Source organism: Canis lupus, chromosome 14 (genome assembly GCF_011100685.1).
Source record: "Canis lupus familiaris isolate Mischka breed German Shepherd chromosome 14, alternate assembly UU_Cfam_GSD_1.0, whole genome shotgun sequence".
Lineage (NCBI taxonomy): Eukaryota > Metazoa > Chordata > Mammalia > Carnivora > Canidae > Canis > Canis lupus.
The window spans coordinates 45,007,747-45,027,030 of record NC_049235.1 but is presented as its reverse complement, the minus strand read 5'-3'; the positions used below and the strand labels follow the sequence as shown (position 1 = coordinate 45,027,030).

The 19,284-nt window shown below is 41.1% G+C and overlaps 1 protein-coding gene across 10 annotated transcripts in view; it reads right to left on the bottom strand.

Annotated features, from left to right (window-relative positions):
* AVL9 (AVL9 cell migration associated) overlaps positions 1-19,284 on the bottom strand; it is a 79,923-nt gene that overhangs the window by 15,341 nt on the left and 45,298 nt on the right. For 5 of the 10 annotated variants that reach the window (XM_038557274.1, XM_038557271.1, XM_038557275.1 and 2 more), the window contains 6 exons: positions 16,045-16,098; positions 15,476-15,564; positions 12,294-13,736; positions 8,389-8,552; positions 4,843-5,202; positions 3,676-3,890 (listed from right to left, as the gene is read on the bottom strand). In XM_038557274.1, coding sequence (XP_038413202.1) covers positions 13,621-13,736; positions 15,476-15,564; positions 16,045-16,098 — 259 coding nt within the window. In that variant the 3' untranslated portion in view covers positions 3,676-3,890; positions 4,843-5,202; positions 8,389-8,552; positions 12,294-13,620. Of the gene's footprint in view, positions 1-3,675; positions 3,891-4,238; positions 4,343-4,842; positions 5,203-8,388; positions 8,553-8,740; positions 10,682-10,884; positions 13,737-15,475; positions 15,565-16,044; positions 16,099-19,284 lie in introns of those variants that run through there. The other 5 variants (XM_038557273.1, XM_038557276.1, XM_038557277.1 and 2 more) reach the window with 5 other exon arrangements.

Below are 19,284 nucleotides of genomic sequence, written 5' to 3'. Positions count from 1 at the left end.
TATCCTGCAAAACTGAATCTCTGTACCTACTTAACAGTTAACTCCCCACTGCTCTCTGTCCCCCAGCCCCTGGCAACCATCCTTCCCCTTCCTGTCTCTAGGACCAGGACTAGCCTAGGGATGTTACACCAGCGGAAGCGTAGGGGATTTGTCCTTCTGTGACTGGCTTATCTCACTCAGCCCGAAGTCTTCAAGATACATCCACACTGCGGCACATGCCAGGATGTGCTTCCTTTTAAAGGCTGAATAATAGTCCATTGTGTGTCACTGGCACATTTTGTTTATCCATTTATCTGTTGGTGGGCACTGCTTGCTTCCACCTTGACTATTGTGAAAAATGCTGCTGTGTACACCGTGTACATATACCCCTTAGAATCCCCTGCTTTCACTTTTAAGCCTGGATTTTTACAATTTGTTAGAGAAAGTTGCTTTTTAAATTCCTCTTACCATATGGGATTTAGTCTGTTTGATGGTTTTAAGTCATCTTTAAAGGGACCACGATAATGCTTTTCCTGATCAAACACCAGTATAAATGGTCTTGACCACTAAAGCTGAGCTTCGGTTTCTTTTTTTAAAGATTTTATTTATTTATTCATGAGACACACACAGAGAGAGGCAGAGACACAGGCAGAGGGAGAAGCAGGCTCCCTGCAGGAAGCCTGATGAGGGATTCAATCCCAGGACCCCAGGATCACAACATGAGCCAAAGGCAGGCCCTCAACCACTGAGCCACCCAGGCATCCTGCTTTGGTTTCATTTCTAGTGAGTTCCTCCACGTGCAGGGCTATTCATATGAGTATTTGGAAGTTACTTCTGCTGGAGGAATCTGATAATAGAAACCTTGTTGTAGGTTTTGGACATTGGGTAATAAGCACAGAGCAGAACGACTGAGGTTGTTGTCAAGTTCATGAGAAAGGGCATGTGAGCCTGGCTTCTCTTCAGGAGCACAGTCCTCTTCTTTGAGGCCCGAGAATTCTCCTTCCTGTGTACCCCAGGACGGTGGCACTTCTTCCCACTTTCCTAAAGGGTTACATAATTATGCAGACCAGCATTGTGGGCCTTTTTCCACTTGGACAGTACTTTCTGAAACTGCTAGATTTCCAGATGAGAACTGTTTATTCTGGATCAGACTTAATTTGGTCAGCTGAATTCTCTTGGGTATGGAGAGGTTTTCTTACCCTTGGCCTACTTTTTGTGGTACTAAATAATATCCTTTTACAGTTTCACCAAGCACTTTGTAAAATAGAAATAGTTGAAAGCACTGCTTTATTTTGCTTCCTTAGCTCCTTTTACTCTTTCAGTCCATCAGCTACACTGTGCTTGGTAAGCTGTAACCACAGAGCCTGGCACTGGAGTGGGAGGTTTTGTTCATGTTACGATAGTCACCAAGTGCCTACTATGTGCCAGGCCTCCCCAACCTCACTGTCCATTGAAACACTAGTTACTCCCAGAACAGTAAGAAGGGCCCTGGTGTAGCAGAAGGCCCGAGAGGCTTTTACTCATGTGCAGTGTCCCCTCCCCTCCACTACGGTAACCAGCGTCTCACACTTGCGTGGGAGAAACAGAAAAGACACAGGAAAGACAAGAAATGCAGAGGGAAGAAAGTCGGATTCCTGGCCCCCATACTCCCCCCCTCCCCGCCCCATCTTTGGATAAGTTCTTTTTTTCTGTATTTTCTCTTCTCACACTACCCCACTTTTCAATGATTAACTGCTGTGTAACATTACAGTGAGCACCATACTTCCAGTACTACACTGAAGTATCATGGCAGGCCTTCTGTTGTTTGTTCCTGATTTTTCATTATTTGTTATAATGACACACAACTCTATACATATACCTCCCCCTCCTTTGGGATTATTTCTTTGATATAAATCCTTAGGAATGGAATGTTGGCCATACTTAGGATGAGATTAAGTCCATTTAAAATGAATTAGATGCTCTCTTAATTAAGGTACAGAACCTTTAATGACTGATCCTCCTTCTTAGAAGGGCATTTTTTTTTTTTTTTTTAAAGTAGGCTTCACACCCAGTGGAGAGCCCAATGCAGGGCTTGAATTCACAACCCTGAGATCAAGAATCGGACATTTAACCGACTGAGCCACCCAGGTACAAAAGGGCATCTCTCTTAAAGCAATGAAACAGGTGTTAATGTTCAAACATACTCAAGAAGGTGTCCACTTCAGTCATCCTCACCATTCATCGGAGACTTTGAGCAGTCTCCCACCAGAGAGAGTTGACCCTTGAGCAACATGAGTTTGGATTGTGTGGGTCCACTTATACTTAGAGTTTTTTGATACAGTACAGAACTATAATGTATTTTCTCTTCCTTATGTTTCTTAATAATACTTTTCCCTAGCTTACTTTATCCTAAGTATACAGTATATAATACATATAACATAGAAAATATACATTGATGGACTGTTCACGTATCATAGCAGTAGGCTATTAGTAAAGTTTTGGGGGAGTCAAAAGTTACAAATTTTTGACTGCATGGGGGGTGGTCAGTGCGCCTAATCCCTACATTATTCAAGGGTCAGCTGTACTATTTTTCTTCCTGTATCTGCCACTTGGGGATTTCCTCCTCCTCGCTCTCTTTTCCTGAATCCTGTATTCTCACCAAGAGTAACTTGGAGTGGTTTTTATGCATCTCAGCCTCCTCCTGGCTTTAGCATTTCCAGAGATGGATTTCTTCCATAGTACTCCTCCATCATCACTTCTTACTCCCTCCCAGAGCTGTACCCACTCTGACCTGTTCCTTTTCTGCATCGCAGGCCATGGGCCCCCGAGAGTGGCCTAAAAATCTGCTCTTTACTGCCTATATTCAGAATCTTACTTTCTTCACTCACTCAAGGAAGAGAGCAAATGCCACTTCCTCCAGGAAGCCTTCTCGGATTGTCCCAGCAGTAAGGACTGCCATAGCACTTTACTGGACCTCTCAAGACACTCTTCATTTTATATCAAGTTTTTGAGCAGGTCTCTTCTTGTCTTCTGGACCCCATACAGGACCATACTAAGTGGTTTTGTGACTGAGTGAATCTTTACTTGCTGCTGCTGGGGCTGCATCAGGGGAGAGTTATGTTTTTACCTGTCAGGTTGTAAGCTAACACATTTTTTTTTGAACTGCTGTAGAGAGCTTTTCAGTTCTTCAGTTCTCTAGCACCTTTAATACTATATTTTCATATATACAACGGCTCTGTGACATGCAGGCTTCTATGAACTGAGACACAGCCCCCATAAACACCACTGTCAATACAGGAAGCCCATCCCGCCTCCCCTAGGAATTGTGTTAGAAACTTTGGAAACACAGCCTGCTCTTCAAGGGAGAACAGTCACAGGGTTTAACCTGATAACTTAAAAGGGAACAAAAACCATGTTTCCCAACCAGAGCAGCAGTGACTAGTATCCTTCATTTACAACAAAGACACAGAAGAAAAGTTCTAAGGATTCATTAAGCCCAGATGCTTAGAGTAGAATTAATAGCACTCAGAATAAAAATGTTTTAAACTTTGAGTCTCAAAAACAAGAGAGCTTTCACTAATAGAAAAACATACTTCAAAAGTGGGAAAACATCTAAGATTTAAAAATTCCAGTCCTGCTGGCCCGTGATTTTAAATAACCGTAAAGTGGTGACACACACACAACATACTCATGCATCTTTATCTGTTGAAACTTTACCTGGGAATTTCCACTTCAAAGGCATTTGGTGGGAGTGGCGTGGAGGCACCAGCCTCTCCTGCTGACCTTGCTCACAAGGGAGGGCCAGTTCAGGATCACTGCAGCCAAGGACGGTGTGCTTTAACCTGGGTCTCAGTGGTTTCTAGGAAGTGCTGCCGCAGGACCTTCTTCTAGGGCCCAGCCAGGAGGGGCAGGTGGAAAGGCAAGTGGTTCATCTGGGAAAGATGGTCGGGAAAAAAAAAGTTGGTCAGAAAAAAAAAAAATCCATGGGTTGGAGCAAACATGAATGAAAATCCAGAGTGACCGCAGATGGACTTTTTGAATATACACAGCACACTGCCTTCCTGCTTGTAAACTGTATGGGGGGAAAAGCGACTTCTAACCAGGTTTAAACCTACCGACACAGAGCTGGCAGGACAGGTATCCTGGGTCTCCACTAGGCCAAGAGTAAAAGCTAGATGCTGGAGTGTCCCCCCCGTGTTCCCTGAAATCACTCAGACTTGCTTCTCATTAACAGGCCCCACTAAATTCCAGCGAAATCAAAGGAAAACACATGTCCTTACAGTGACTGCTTTCTGAGGGAGGGTGGCATCACAGGGGTTCTGTCCTCGGGCCCACTGTTCGGGGCACATGTGATCTGAAGTCGGCAGAAAGCTGTGAGACTGGGCTACCGGGGAAAAGAGAGGGTACTGCTGATTCAGAGAAACATCACTGCATTTAGGGCCAAGGCCAGTGCGCCTGTGGGGTACCCCCTCCTGGGCTGACCTTCTCAAGGGCAGCACCCAACCTGCCTCTGGCCTGTGGCGAAGCCCTTCAGGCTCTCCCCCTGCCTTCTCGAGCAAGTCTGTACCCCTTCTCCTGGCTCACAGAGTTCTCCTCTTCCTCACCTGGCCACTGAGGTCTCAGCCACACCAAAGAACATTCACTGCTTTCTAGTGTGCTGATGCCGTCTTCCCAGCCCCGGAGCCCTCTGTAGAGTACAGCCTCTTCCCTCATCCCCACCTCACCCCCACAATGCTCGTGTAGCCTTCAGGTATCAACTCAGTCTCCCAGGGGAGGAAACTTCTACTCATCCCTATCGGCCAGCAGCTGGCCACCACGATATGCTTGAACACACCCTGGCTTACCTTGACCTGGCCCTCTCTGCCCCCTGTGGTAACTGCTCACCTGCTCCTGCTGAACAGCAAGCTCCAAGAGGGCCAGGAACCATCTGTGTGGCATGTGCTGTGTACATAGTAACCCTCAGATACCTGCTAGGGACAGAATTTACACTGCAGGAGTCGGGAGGCTTGGGTTAGTCTTAAGAGTGGATTCCCAGTGCAAGCAGCTAAAGATGTGCACATCTTGGGTCTGTGGAGGCCAGTGTGCCTCTGAGGCAGTGTGAAAAGCCGTTAAGGTTTGTGGCTCCCCAGGACAGTTCTGGAAAACACTGGACCTTTATGTGATTGTCAGACGTGGGGAATGTTAGCCCTTCGGAGTAAAAAAATAAAGTTCCTTCATTCATCCCCATGAACCGGAGCACAGAACCTGTAACAAAAATGAGAAAAATACAGACAAATTAGTACAATTCAAACAGTTAATTATTTGATTTAAAGGATTCTCCCTTAGTCTGACCTTATGTTCTTCTCATGTTTTGGTATTAAATTGTGTATGGCATGATAATGATACGAGAGTTATTAGGGTCCTTAGTTGGCAAAAGAAGAAATGCCAAAACTTTCTAGTCACATTGGGGAGTTCGGGTGGTGGGAGTGATTGGACCTCTACTCTAAAGCACTCTAGAAAAGAAGATCCAGGTGTACAAGTGAATAAATATGAAAGGCAAAATTTAAAAACTTTGAGAAGATTATAGAGAATATCATGACCTTGAGGTAGAGTAGGGTTTCTTAGGTATGACACAAGAAGATATAATTTCCTCTAAACATAAAAGACAGATTTAATTATACTAAGAATGATAGTCATCAAAACAGATCATAAAGAATGAATAGACTTAGAATGAGATATTTGCAACATACATAACTGACAAAGAAACAGTATCCAGAATATATACATTATATACACACCCATGAAACACCCAAGCCAATAAGAAACAGACAACCTAACAGACAAATGGGTAAATGATTTGAACAGGCATTTAACAAAAGTAGAAAAAGAAAAAGTAGAAATCCATCTGGTTAATACATAAGTGAAAAATTACTCGATCTTATTACTAATCAGGAAAATGTCAATTAAAACCTACAATGAGATATCATTTCACACTCATCAGATTGGCAAAAATTTAAGTTCCTTGTGATACCTAAACATTGGACATAATGTGAAAAACCATCCAGCAGTTTCATGCTCACATTTTTACCTGGAAGAAACACACACAGATGCAGTGGGACAAGCAAACTAGAATGGCCAGGGCCAGGGCAGCAGCACCGTTTACAGCTGCCCCCAAACAGGAAACAGCCCAATCTGCCTCCAGCCAGCCAGGGGAACAGTGGGACAGCTGTACGATGGCATGGGATTATAAAACAATCAGAGAGAAAAATCTCCCAAAAAACAAAATTAATCAGAAAAAGACATAATCCAAACGGTTGATTCCATTCATACAAGTTCAAAAATAGACAAGAAATAAACTATGCTGGTTGGGATACATACACTGGAAGGAGGAGGTAAAATGACAAAGAAATGATGATCTCAAAAGTGAGAGTACAAAATACTTGTGGAGAAGGATGAATTATCACCAGGGAGACACACAGGGTGGGGTTTTTTAGGCGCTGCTAATAGGCCATTTCCTATGTGGGTCATGGTTACAGTGAACAGTTGCTTAGATTTACTTTTAATGTAATGTTCCTTGCTCTTTTCTGCAGGTGTATTTCACTAAAGTCGCCCATCTCCTTTTCAAAAAATGTTTTACTAATTGTAAATCTCCAAACCTGGGAAGCACCTATTTACGTAGTGTAAATAAACAATAAACACTTGAGTCTGAGTGTTTTAAGAAGGACCCAAGTAGCCCTGGGGCAGACTTTAAGAAGGAAGAGAGGCTAGAGCTGGGTCTTTGATTGTGGGGTCCCTCAATAATGCTTCTCTAACAATTAGGGGGTGGGAAGGTGATACATAGCAAAGTTTCAGTTGGCCAGGGGGCTCTGGAGGTGAAGGCGGCGGCGGCATGAGTTAATGAGTTACTGTGTGCTGGACCCTCGTGGCTGACTTAGGAACCTGTCCTTAATTCTGTAGACAGTAAGTAGATACCACATCACAATTAATACTGTCATGCTTTAGGAAGGTGTACTTGGGTTTGTGGGTTGGGTAGGACTGGAAATCGGGAAATCAGTTAAGGGTCAGACCCAATCCCCTGGCAATGTGGAAGTGGAGCTAGAAAGTGATGGAACAGACATGTTCCTAAGAAGAGAACTTAGGGATGGAATGAGGTTTCCCCCAAAACTGCTTTTCTGCTCTTTTCCATTCTCAAGCTTTAACTTTAGGGGTACAAAGAGGGACTCAAGACAGATTCTGCTTTACAAGGACAAGGCACTGAACCACCCAAGGTCAGAGCAGGGCTAGCAGATATACAGACTTGGTGCTGAGGACCTGACCTAAGTTTTTAAATTCTCTGCAATGGGGGATCCCTGAGTGGCTCAGCAGTTTAGTGCCTGCCTTCGGCCCAGGGCATGATCCTGGAGTCCCGGGATCGAGTCCCGCGTCGGGCTCCCTGCATGGAGCCTGCTTCTCCCTCTGCCTGTGTCTCTGCCTCTCTCTCTGTGTCTCTCATGAATAAATAAATAAAATCTTAAAAAAAAAAAAATTCTCTGCAACGACTGAAGAAAATTGCGTGTGTAGGATGCAGCAGGTCAAGTGAAGGATGGTAGTCATATCCCAAACCAGAATGAGCAGTCTAATGAACTCCAACACACTCATCACCTGGCTTCAATAATAATCAAGATTTCATCAGGTGGCTTTCATTTTTTCTACAGTTCTGGTCCGTATCTAAATGCTCCAGGAGGGTAGCTGGGCCCAGTGAAATATGAAACATATACATTTAAATGATCTGACTCTTGGTTCCTTGTGCTGTGTTGGGAGGTCAGCAGCTCTAAATGTAGGTGTTCATAGGATAAAGAGCATAGAGCATAACCATTCTTAATCTCCTGCCCCAGGTTGCTCCCTGGCTTTGGACTGCAGGATCACACTGAGTGTGTTTATGTGCGGCTCCCCAACCCCGCAGAGATTAAGGCCAGCAGAGAAGATGTTGTTTGTCAAAGGGTTGTTCATTGGAAGAAAACTGGCTCTGCAATCACAATCCTTCTTGATGTTACCAGATTCAACAACTGCAACTCCCATCCTATCGGAGTAGAGGACAGGCAGTTGTGACCCTGCAGGTGAGGGGGAACCGTGGACCTTCCCATGGCACAGCCTGATACCCAGGTGGCAGAGATCCTCGAAAAAGGGGAGATATCGGCAGTGCCAAGCTCTACTGTCCCCGTCCCCAAATACCTCGTCATTTCCAGGATGCTAATGTTCCATGTCCGAGGATGCTGGGACCCTAAACTTAACCCAGCACTCAAGGAAGTGCACCTTCCCCTGGGGCAAGGAAACTTGTCTGCTTCTGTGAATCACATCACAAAGCTCCTCTTTTGTAGAACAGCTGTAAGAAGGACCACAGTACATGGAAATATCTATGAAAATATGCTAGGAGCCCTCAGTGGAGATGCCAAGGGCTATTTTGAAGCTTACCAGTCCAGGTGGGGGAAATAGGCTGCTCTCGACAATGTTCTATTCCCCTGGGGGTTTCTGTCAGGGAGCATGTGATATCACCGCCCGACCAATCTCTGTCTGGTTGTACGTTGTGCACTTAGATTCCAGAGAAACTAAGGGGTTCTTCCTGCAGGGGTCATCACCTTAAAAACAGAGGCATCATCATAAGCAATATCAAAACAAGAGATTAAATGGAGCAACGAGTCCTCCAGTTCAGTCTGTGTGCTGGTTTCTCACACACAGCTGGCATTGTTGTCCAACTGTGAAGGGGCCAGAGACCACCCCAACAACATGAGGGTACTTCTAGAAAGAGAGGCCAAGTACGACCGTATGCAGGACAAACAGGATAATTTTATTCTTATTTTTCCTTAAAATAAAGATACAGAAGTTTTACAATTCACTATGATTAGACGTGATTTATCATTTAACATTTTTTAAAAAACAAATGACAACAGAAACAAAGAACTATATAAAACTATTGGAGCAAAGAGAAACTACCTTTCTGATCAAAACGTGTGCCACTGCTAAACCTCCTCAGAAAACTTTCTAAGACTTCTTAGCTAAACTTTCCTGGGGAGGGTTATGGGAAGCCTTTAATCTCAAATATTTAAACTACTTTTGTGATCACTAAGTGCCTTCACTAACTTGTTAATCAAATGCTTCCTAAATTTAGGAACCAATGACCAAGCGGCTTGAAACACATTAAGTCTTGATCCCATTTTCCCAGCTATAAATTAACATTTCAAGAAAACAAAATATTTTCTAAGCACAGAAGCTTCCTAAAAAAACTTCAATTACCTTTTCTGGCTCAGTACCTGACTGAAATGTTCAAATGTTTATATTGCACACAAAAAAATTTGAGCAGCATACTATGTGTGAGATGCTGATGAAAAATAAGACTGGAAAAAAAAACCAAAACCCTAAATTGTGTCCCACTTACATGATTTAAATATATAGTTTCTATATCTTTAATTAATATGAGTAAAAAGGTAAACTTTAGAACAGCACAGAAATACAAATCATTAGAGTTTTACAAAATATACTCAACCCCTCTACGTGCACAATCGTTTAATTCTGGAGTTATCACACAAGGGAGGAGCTCCTCCCTTGAGCTAATTTCTTCCCCTTTGTATGAAAGCAGGAAGTCATGTGTACAAAGTCATTTATACGAAAAGAATAAAGATCCACATTCCTTTCCTTTGTCCTTGACAAATATTTATGGAATGTTGGAAATTATAACAAAACAATTCCAATGTCATGAATTCTAAAGACCTGGAATGAAAAACTCCTAGTGGCATACTGAGTTACGTGGAATGACAATCTAGAAGCTGGAGCCGTGTTCCCCGTCAGCCTTAGAGGCTACCTCTGATCAGGGTGGAAAGGCCACAAATGCTGTACCACCTCTGGTCAAAGAATCAGAGCTTGCAAATGCTGATGCCATTTCAAGAGTCCTAGCCAACTCCATTGTAAAACAATGGCAATATTTAGCAGCTACCATCCTAACAGGCTACTTGCCCAAACTACTGACACATAAATGTTTATGCGGTTCAAGATCTGTCCACTGCCCCTCACAAAGCTGAGTGCTCCCCAGCTCATTACCAGGCCCAGAGGGGAGAAAAAAAAACCCACTGGCTGTAACTTCCACAAAACAAAGTAAGAAAAAAACCTGCCAGGGAGATGTTATAGCTTCATTTTATAACTTGTAACTAGCAGATTAAAAATTCTAACTTCTTTGTAAAAGAGCTCTTGTAGCCATTAGCACATTAAATACTGCTTTCAAGATACCTTCATTCAGATTTGAAGTACGTTGTTCCTCAGCCTTGCAACTTCTAACTTGTCTCCCTTGCGAATTTGCTTTCTCCTTGCCTTTCTAAAGTAAATTATTCTTAAGGAAAGAAAAGCCAATGCTTAATACAGAACTCAGAAAGCAAGATAAGATTGAGGAAATCGCATCATATGCTCTGGTTTGCTGCCCCAGGGTATTTCTGCTGCTTCTTTAAGCAAAAAGTAGATGAGGATTGTTCTAGAGCTTGGGCACTAGTAAATCACTGGTAGATCTGGGGATAGGCTATTCATCCTGGCTACATGAGTCAAATCCATATGCAAGATAACTCTAAGCCTCTCTCTGACATGCAACTTTTTCTATTCACTTAGCCCAGAGGTGGTTGGTAGCCTTAACTCTTTTCCTTCCCCCATGTAAACTGTCATTACAATGCCTTAGTAGGAACTAAATAATGCCAGGGACTTCTTCCCAGCACTACCTTTAAGTTACCTAGATAAGGGATCCCTGGGTGGCGCAGCGGTTTGGCGCCTGCCTTTGGCCCAGGGCGCGATCCTGGAGACCCAGGATCGAATCCCACATCGGGCTCCCGGTGCATGGAGCCTGCTTCTCCCTCTGCCTGTGTCTCTGCCTCTCTCTCTCTCTCTCTCTGTGACTATCATAAATAAAAAAAAAAAAAAAAAAAAAAAAGTTACCTAGATAACAGTGAGGTCACTGCCAAGCTACAGATGCAGTCCATGTGCCTGGCACACCCTGGAAAAGCCTGGCTGATGCTGCCCCCTCAGGCCTACTTACAAGTACTCAGTTCTTAGACATAAAAGCACCAGAGCAAGCATGGCTAAACAATGCATCCTCTTTGAGTGGCATGTCCAAAGATGGCCTAATAACGTTGGTTCCTATTGCTCAGAGAACCAAGGAGGCTACAGCCTCTGGGGCTGGCCACTCAGCTGACACCTGGAATCCAAGAGACAAGCATGTAGGCTCACGAGACAAGGGGCCAGGCTTCCTGCCATCAGGGAAGAAATTATTAAATAGATAGAAACTGACTGCTGGCTGCCCCAAGGCCCTTGCCAACAACATACTAGCTTATGCTCCCTGAAAACTCCAACACCCCCAAAAAACTGAAGGAAATATCGTTACAGTCTTTTGACTACTTCTTGGACAAAAGTTCTATCTTTTGAGATATTCACTTTGTGCTGAAAGCCAGTAAAATGACCACCTTAAGAGTTGAACTCTTAACTAGAAACCTTAGTGAGAAAGGTTGTGTAAAAGTGTATATTAAAGTGGGGGAACAAGTGATCCTAAAGCAAAGCTTTACTCTTTTTATTTCAGTGGGATATCAAAGTGTGGATTGGTCTGCTTCTGCACAGTGAGATGGGAGTTTACCCTAAACCACACACCATACAGAATGAAGGATGGACCAGCAACGTGCTGGCTAACCGGTCACAGTGCTCTCACATTGTGAACGTCAGGCAGATGTGAAGTAACAACCGCACGCTAATGCACTATGACACTCCGACTAATGACGTGGCCTCATGAAACAAGATGTTAGAATGAATTCTTTATAGTCTCAGTGCAACACTGATTGAAGTACCTTTTAAGGTTTTGTTTGGTATTACTTTCTTCTCCTCAAATAATATTTCCTGAGAAGGCTAAGTTTCTCAGCACAAGTGGAATTAATAGAGTTCTCATAATAAGCCCTTGCATCGATCATCACTGAATTTTTGAATTACTGTGCTCAAATGGAAGTACACTTTCAGATTTGCGGACTTGCGTTAAAACACAAATTGGAAAATTTAGAGATATTTAGTTATGTCCCTACGTTCATTTCACATGCCCTAGAAAAATTTACTTCTTACATAAACATTTCTTAATTTTTTAAAAAGATTTTATTTTATTTTATTATTTTTTTATTTTTTTAAAGTAGGCTCCATGCCCAATGTGGGGCTTGAACTCATGACCCTGAGATCAAGAGTCGCATGTTCTACCAACTGAGCCAGCCAGGCGCCTCACTTTTAAGGGAGAAATCAAATATAATCAAGTGTCCTCCTTAATTAGATCCCTCATTTTCCCAATATGCTATCATATGTTAGATCATACTTACAAGGTATTTATTTTCCAAGTGTCCTTTGTTACTGAAAAAGCAGTCTGTGCCCTGTAAGTACTCCCTGAGAACACCCATCCAAAGTCCCCTTGAAAAGCAAATGAGAGCTGTGCACAGCAGATACATGAGGTCCAGTTGTGTACAAATCCTCAGTAGATAGCACACACATGCATGTGTCTAAAGTGAAACCATAGGTCCTTTGTGAAACAGGACTGATGTCATGGCTCTGTTTTTCTCCTCTTGCTTTTCTAAATGTGAGCAAAGATGAGATTTCTACTTAATAGTTACAGATCATCTTGTTTTTCCCTTATACATACTTTCATAAGGGGGTAGGAACTGATTACAAGAGGATTTTCCATCAGGGAAGTGGGAAGGCCAAATGCCTTGAAACGCCATATGAAGAGTAACACTAAGCAAAAAACCTGTACGTCTGTAAACACCCAGTGAAAACGGTTCAAAAGAAGAAACAGAAGGCACAAAGTGCGGGTTTAAAAACTCTTATAAAAGGCTGCAACATAACTGGAGTTGACAGACTACACTGAGCTCTTCCGAAGTCTCGCCCTAAGTACACGCTCGCATGTAACTGCTGGAACACCACTGTAACCAGCACCATGCTATTTCTCTGCACACTGACTTGCACAGTTGGAAGCGGAGGAAAGCACAGTGAAACTCTCTGATGCCTCAGAGCAAGTGTTTACTGGGGAAGAATAAATTAAGAACATAAAACACTCCATCCCCAGAACTATTGCCTCTGGCTTCATGTTTCTGGGAGGAAGTGACTTGATAAATGTGTCTTGTAGGTAGAAAGCCAACAAACCAAAAAATCATTATATAACTCAACAAAGTAATAACAAAGGGCTGGACTGTATGGCCCCTTTATAAGCACATTTTAGGGCCAACTTGAGAGAAATTCAAATAGTAATATAACTTAATTTTAGCACATATAAATTACAGTGGCCATCTGGATATTCAAACAGGAAAAGAGAACAAAATTTACATAAGTAAAACCTTTTCTAAAGTAAACAAGTATATAATATCAGAACTGAAAATTCATGAGAAGTTTCATTATGTGTTTTAATCAGGCTCAGACTGAAAAAAAAGTAGTCAATTTAAACCCCAACCTGGAGAGCCATCCCTGCTACGGCTGCAATTTCATCTTTCCAGCATCGTGCGACATTCATTTAGACAAAGGGCAACTGTCCATGTAAACAGTTTGACGTGCTGGTCCCCTGTTGTGGACCTGTGGTCGATGAAGAGGAACAGTCTGGGAGCAGCAGACAGACAGGAAACACTTAAACCTAAGGAAGCAACAGCAGTCTCTGGACACTCAAGGCTTCCCGTCAGGTGGCTCAGTGAGACTCTGGGGGCCGGGACTGGTGAAAGTAGAAAGCCATGAAGACATAGCTGTCTTTGCACTGGAAAAAGCTCCTCCAACTGACTGGCCTGGATGGAGAGGAGGGGAAAAACAAAAGGAAAAATGTCTTCACTTTTGTTAATAGACAGTGAAAGACCCATGCTAATTAATAAATGTTAATTTACTGTAACATCAATATGTTAATAGTAAAATACCATTTAAATTTTAGTTCCAAAACAATTCCATTCTATGGGTCTTGTCTAGTAGGAAACTGGGTAACTTCTGGGAAAAGCACCTTCTCTCCTAAGCCTTCTGAAGGTGGTCAGCCAACTCTTCTCTTAATATACATACGCTATGCCAGCGACTCTCAGCACTGGCTGCACATCAGAATCATTTGGGAGAGCTTAGAAAGATTTACGTGGTCTTTCTAGTTTAAATCCAAGTTGATAATTGATAACCACCTACACAGGGAACAGTGGTTAGGCTACTTTCAGGAACTGTGCTTTTGTTAGCTGAAATGATATTGCAATAAATGAAGATGCTAACTGCTGTATCTGCCTCTGGTCAGTTTTGTTTTAAAAAACCTTATCTCCAAAGTTGATGCTCAAGTGAAATTATTTAAGTTGAATCATATACTCCCACTATTCTCAGAGAGAAGAGTGTGGAAGAGAACTGGCTTTAGAATTTAAATAGCAGAGCATCACTAAAAATGAAGTCATGATTGACATCATATACCTATAATGAAGTAGAATTTTTCTATTAAAAATAAGAAGTCAAAATAAGTTAAATGCATAATAGTGTATGGAAATAAAGGCTTACATATTAAATCCCACCCCCTATAATCAAATGAACCCACTGATGGTGGACAGAAAAGAAAGAATGAGACATTTTTTTAGAATGGATATGGAACAAACTTCAAAGTATTTTAACGGAAGAAAGCTAGGTGCAGAAGAAATGTATGCAACAGCATGACACCTGGCTTGGTTCTCACAGTAATACTGGCCTCATTAAAAGAACTGGGGAGGGTTATACCTCATTCACTATTTTCTGAAAGAATATGTATAAAATTGGTATTATTCCTTAAACATCTGATAAAATTAGTAAGTGAAGCTATATTGGCTTGAATTAAATTAAAAACCTGTGGTATGATTTTTAATCCAATTTATTTAATAAGTATAGGGCTATTAAATTTCCAATTACTTATTACATCAGTTTTGGCAACTTGAGTCTTTCAGAGAATTTGCATAGTTCATCTAAATTGTCAAAATGGCATAAAGGTATTCACAATATTCCCTATAATCCTTTTAATTTCTGTTAAGACCGACGTCCCCTCTTCTATTCCTGATACTGGTAACTTGTACCTTTTCTCTTCTTACTAGTCTATAAAGATTTTATTGATATTGTTGATCTTTATAAAAAAATGACCTGTTGGTTTCACTGATTTCCTTTATTTATGATAATACCTTAGAAGACAGCACTCCTAATACCTACTTTATTATGGTGCTCTACTACTTATAAAAAACTGCAGGCAGCTCAGGATATGGGGGAAAAACTCCACCGAAACTTGCCTCGTTACAACAGTGAACACATCAGAAAATTGGTCTCTCTCCATCGGGTGTGGCAAAATTTGCTGAACTCTGATATTATCCGATGTCATAAGAATTTTCAGGAATAAGGTGAAAAACACTCAGCCTTTGTATTCAACTATCTTGCATTATTATATGATATGAGACACAGATCTCTGCAACTTTATGATTCTAACAATATCAAGTACAGAGAAGAGATGTGTTATGATTCTAATCTGTTTCTGGGGAAAGGCAGGTCTTACCAACAGCTTTTCCTGTTTGGACAACATTTCGGCTGGTTGTGACCATGACGTTTCCAATTTTTTTGCCACGTTCACTGTTTTGAACAGAACTGATAAAAGCAAAGAAGTTTTAAGGACATTACAAAAATTCACACATACCACACCCTATAACCATCCCCAAGATAAAATTATTGAGAAAATAAGCTAAATTATTTGTCATGCATCAGTTAGTTAAGTAACCTTTTAAGCATGTAAACTTTCAGAAAATACTAAAATAACATGCAGACGAACCAAAAAAAAGGCCATAAGGATGCATGGTTAATTCTCCCTACAGTTATGATTTGCTAAAGTTACTCCACCAGAATAAAAATGGCAAATTCTGTTATTAGTTCACACCATTCTCTATGAAACAGCAGTGTTTTCACTCTGAAACATACACACTGCTGAGCTGGAGAATGTTATGCACATATTTGGTTACTATTTGAAGCACAAGTCTATCAAGTGGAGAAAAACAATTCCTAATTAGCAATGAAACACATGGCATAAACTCAGACATAAAAATTTTCCTAGTTTTTTCTCTAAATACTCACTGTGAGAATCTTAACTTCATGTCTGACACTGAGTACTGGCCTTGAAAAGGATGACTGTAAAACAAAGTTTGAGACTATTAGACTATGAGTATTTTCTTAATAGAGTTGCAAAAGAACATGGTCCCAAGGAAGTATAAGTAAACCTTGCAGGGGTGACCCAGCTGGGTGGCGGTGTTCTGCACATGACAGCAGGAAACCTGCTTTGAGCATAGCTCTCTACTTACAATCTTGGGAGCCTTTTTGAGCTTATTTCCTCCTGGTAAAAATAGGGATTTTTTTTCTTGGAGTCGGGGGTGAGAAAGGTTTCTGAATGCTACACTAATGTTCTTATTTATTTGGTCTGGGGTTGGGCTTAAGCATCAACATTTTTAAAAAGCTCCCCAGAAGAGTCAGGGTTAGTAACTGACTTTTTAGGTCATGGTCATGGACTATACCTTGATTATGACTGTCTTACAGATGTGTGCTTTTGGTCACTGAAGATTTGCATGTATCAGTAAAATCTGTACTTTCTATATGAAAAGCAACTCAAAATGCAGATCTTGAAAATGAACAAAAGGGAAGAAGCCATGTGCATACATATATATATATGAAATCAGGCAACTTGACCAAAGTTATACTATAAAAGGAGTCAATAAATATCCACATTATTTCATACTGAGAGGTCTCTCTCAATGTCTAACAAAAAAAAAAGTGATTCTAATGAAATGATAGCTACTTATAAAAACATCAAAATGCTATTTATAGCTTTCCAAAAGACAACAAATGTCCTTATTGGCCATAGTAAGCATATGTAATTACTTTTTCTGGATTCTGAATGATAGGTTGAAAGGATTGAGAGTACTTAATCATTCTTCATATTCCTAGAAAGGCCATGTTTAAAGGATGAAAAATATCTGATGTTTACTAAAGGAAGTTAGAGGACTTCCTTCTTTCCTCTTTAGGAGTTGGAGAAAGGGTTTCATAGATTTCAAATCTTATAATTAGTTTGGAATATGTCTAAGTTATATCCTCTGGATAACAACTGAAGACTATTATTTCTTGTTTTTAATTTGGTGAAAATAATGAAAAACTGTTATATCTGCATAATTTTGCTACCTATATATTTCAGGTCTTTCTTGAGCTTTCCCTTCAGTCTAAGTAACTTTGACTTATTTATACATTTTTAGAAGTGCTGTTTTACAATCCTTTAAAACCCATTCCAGCTAAGTCTCTCATGGACCTACATCAACATTGGGAGAGCTGGTTCAAGTTAAAGGCACCACAGCAGATGCAGAGACTGGATGAAGATCTGAGCAGGTTATCAGTACAGAGCACTGGGGGAAGAGACCGGATGGCCCCGCAGGCCACACTGCAGATGGTAGAGGTGGACCCTAGCCCCACCACGACTGCCCCACCCCCGTCACAGTGAGGGCCACCAGGCAAACAAACTCACATCTGTTTTCCTTCATCACTCTTTAAAACACAGACCTTGTGGTTAGTGACGGAGAATACTTTGAACTCTTAGGTCTCTCATTTAATACTATTAAGATGTTTTTGCCTTTTAATTCTCTATGTTTTTACCACATTCAAATGCCAATAGAGGTTTCTGCTATAGCCCAGTGTGATGATTAAACTCACCAAAATTGTTGCCGAACCTAGTCATTTTTCTTGATAGATGATATAAAGTTTAACAGATATGTTCTTTAAAACCCTGCTACATTTCACCCTTGCAGATGCCTCCCTAAGTTCCGGATATTTATATGACATAAATATCTGGATTGTGTGTGTGTGTGTGTGTGTGTGTGTGTGTGTGAATATTCTTTATAGTACCACTTAAATCACATCCCCAGTCTAACTAACTGAACTCCAGCTCCCAAAAAATACAGTAGTCAGCACGAAGTTGGTTTCTGTCCGACTCTCAAGAAGTTTAAAATACAAATGAAAACATTCAGTGTAGACTTGTATTAAAAAAAAATCACTTTAATAATTTAATTTAGAAGATAAGTTCCTAGGATGTACAGTAGCTCCCCCTTATCTTTGGAGGACACATTCTGAGACTTTCAACGGGTGCCTGAAACTGCAGATAGTATACCGAACCCTATGTATACTGTCTCCTATAAGATAACATACCTACAATACAGTTTTTTTTTCTTTCTACAAGACAGTTTAATTTTTAAATTAGGCACAGCAAGAGATTAATGATAAAATAGAATATACTGTAATAAAAGTTATGTGAATGTAGTCTTTCTCTTTTTCTCTCTCTGAAAATATCTTATTGCCCTGTACTTACCCTTCCTCCTCTTTTTTTTTTTTAAGATTTTATTAAAAAAAATAAAGATTTTATTTATTTATTCATGAGAGACACAGAGAGAAAGGCAGAGACATAGGCAGAGAAAGAAGCAGGCTCCCTGCAAGGAGCCTGATGTGGGACTTGATCCCGGACCCTAGGATCAGGTCCTGAGCCAAAGGCAGATGCTCAACCACTGAGCCACCCATGCGTCTCTACCCTTCCTCTTCTTATGATGATGTGGGATGATAAAATACTCAGTGATGAGATGAAGGGAGGTGAAGGACGTTAAGAATTGTGATGTAGCATTAGGTTGCTACTGACCTTCTGACGACATGTCACAAAAAGGATCATTTGCTTCAGGATTGCAGGTGACCCTGAGTAACTGAAACTGCAGATAAGGGGGGAACTACATACACATTCCACCAATGGAGAGATCACCTTAGTTTCTACTCTGTTCCATTCAAACAAAGATAGCATGCTTCACAAAAGTGGCACTCCACACATTTAAATGTCTTTTATGCCTACATGGATAAAGTCTGTCAACATTCAGTATTGTGACAGGTATTAAATTTTGTTGGTATTTTAGAATCTAAGTTGGAAACTTGGGTTTGACCACATACTAGGAGTTCAAGTATTGCCTTTAGTTTTTTTACACTTCATATTTTAAAATAACCTCAGAGTCTCCACCAGTGGTATTCCTTCAAAGTTTCTATCTTGTTTGACCATTCTGCTAACGTACGGATCCAGGGAAAGGGAGAAAACTATCATGCAATGAACATTGCCATGTGCCAGACTTCCTCTTCTGAATTATGCCAAGAGCTGGGAGAAATGTTAATCCTTCCAAAAATGTCTTGAGCTTTTTGTGTAACAAGTAAGAATAGGGAAGCAGTTTTCAGCTGCTTCTCTGTATCTGGGATTTTTCGATCTATTTAAGGAGATTTTTGGAGATGTTCACATTGCCATCAAAGTTA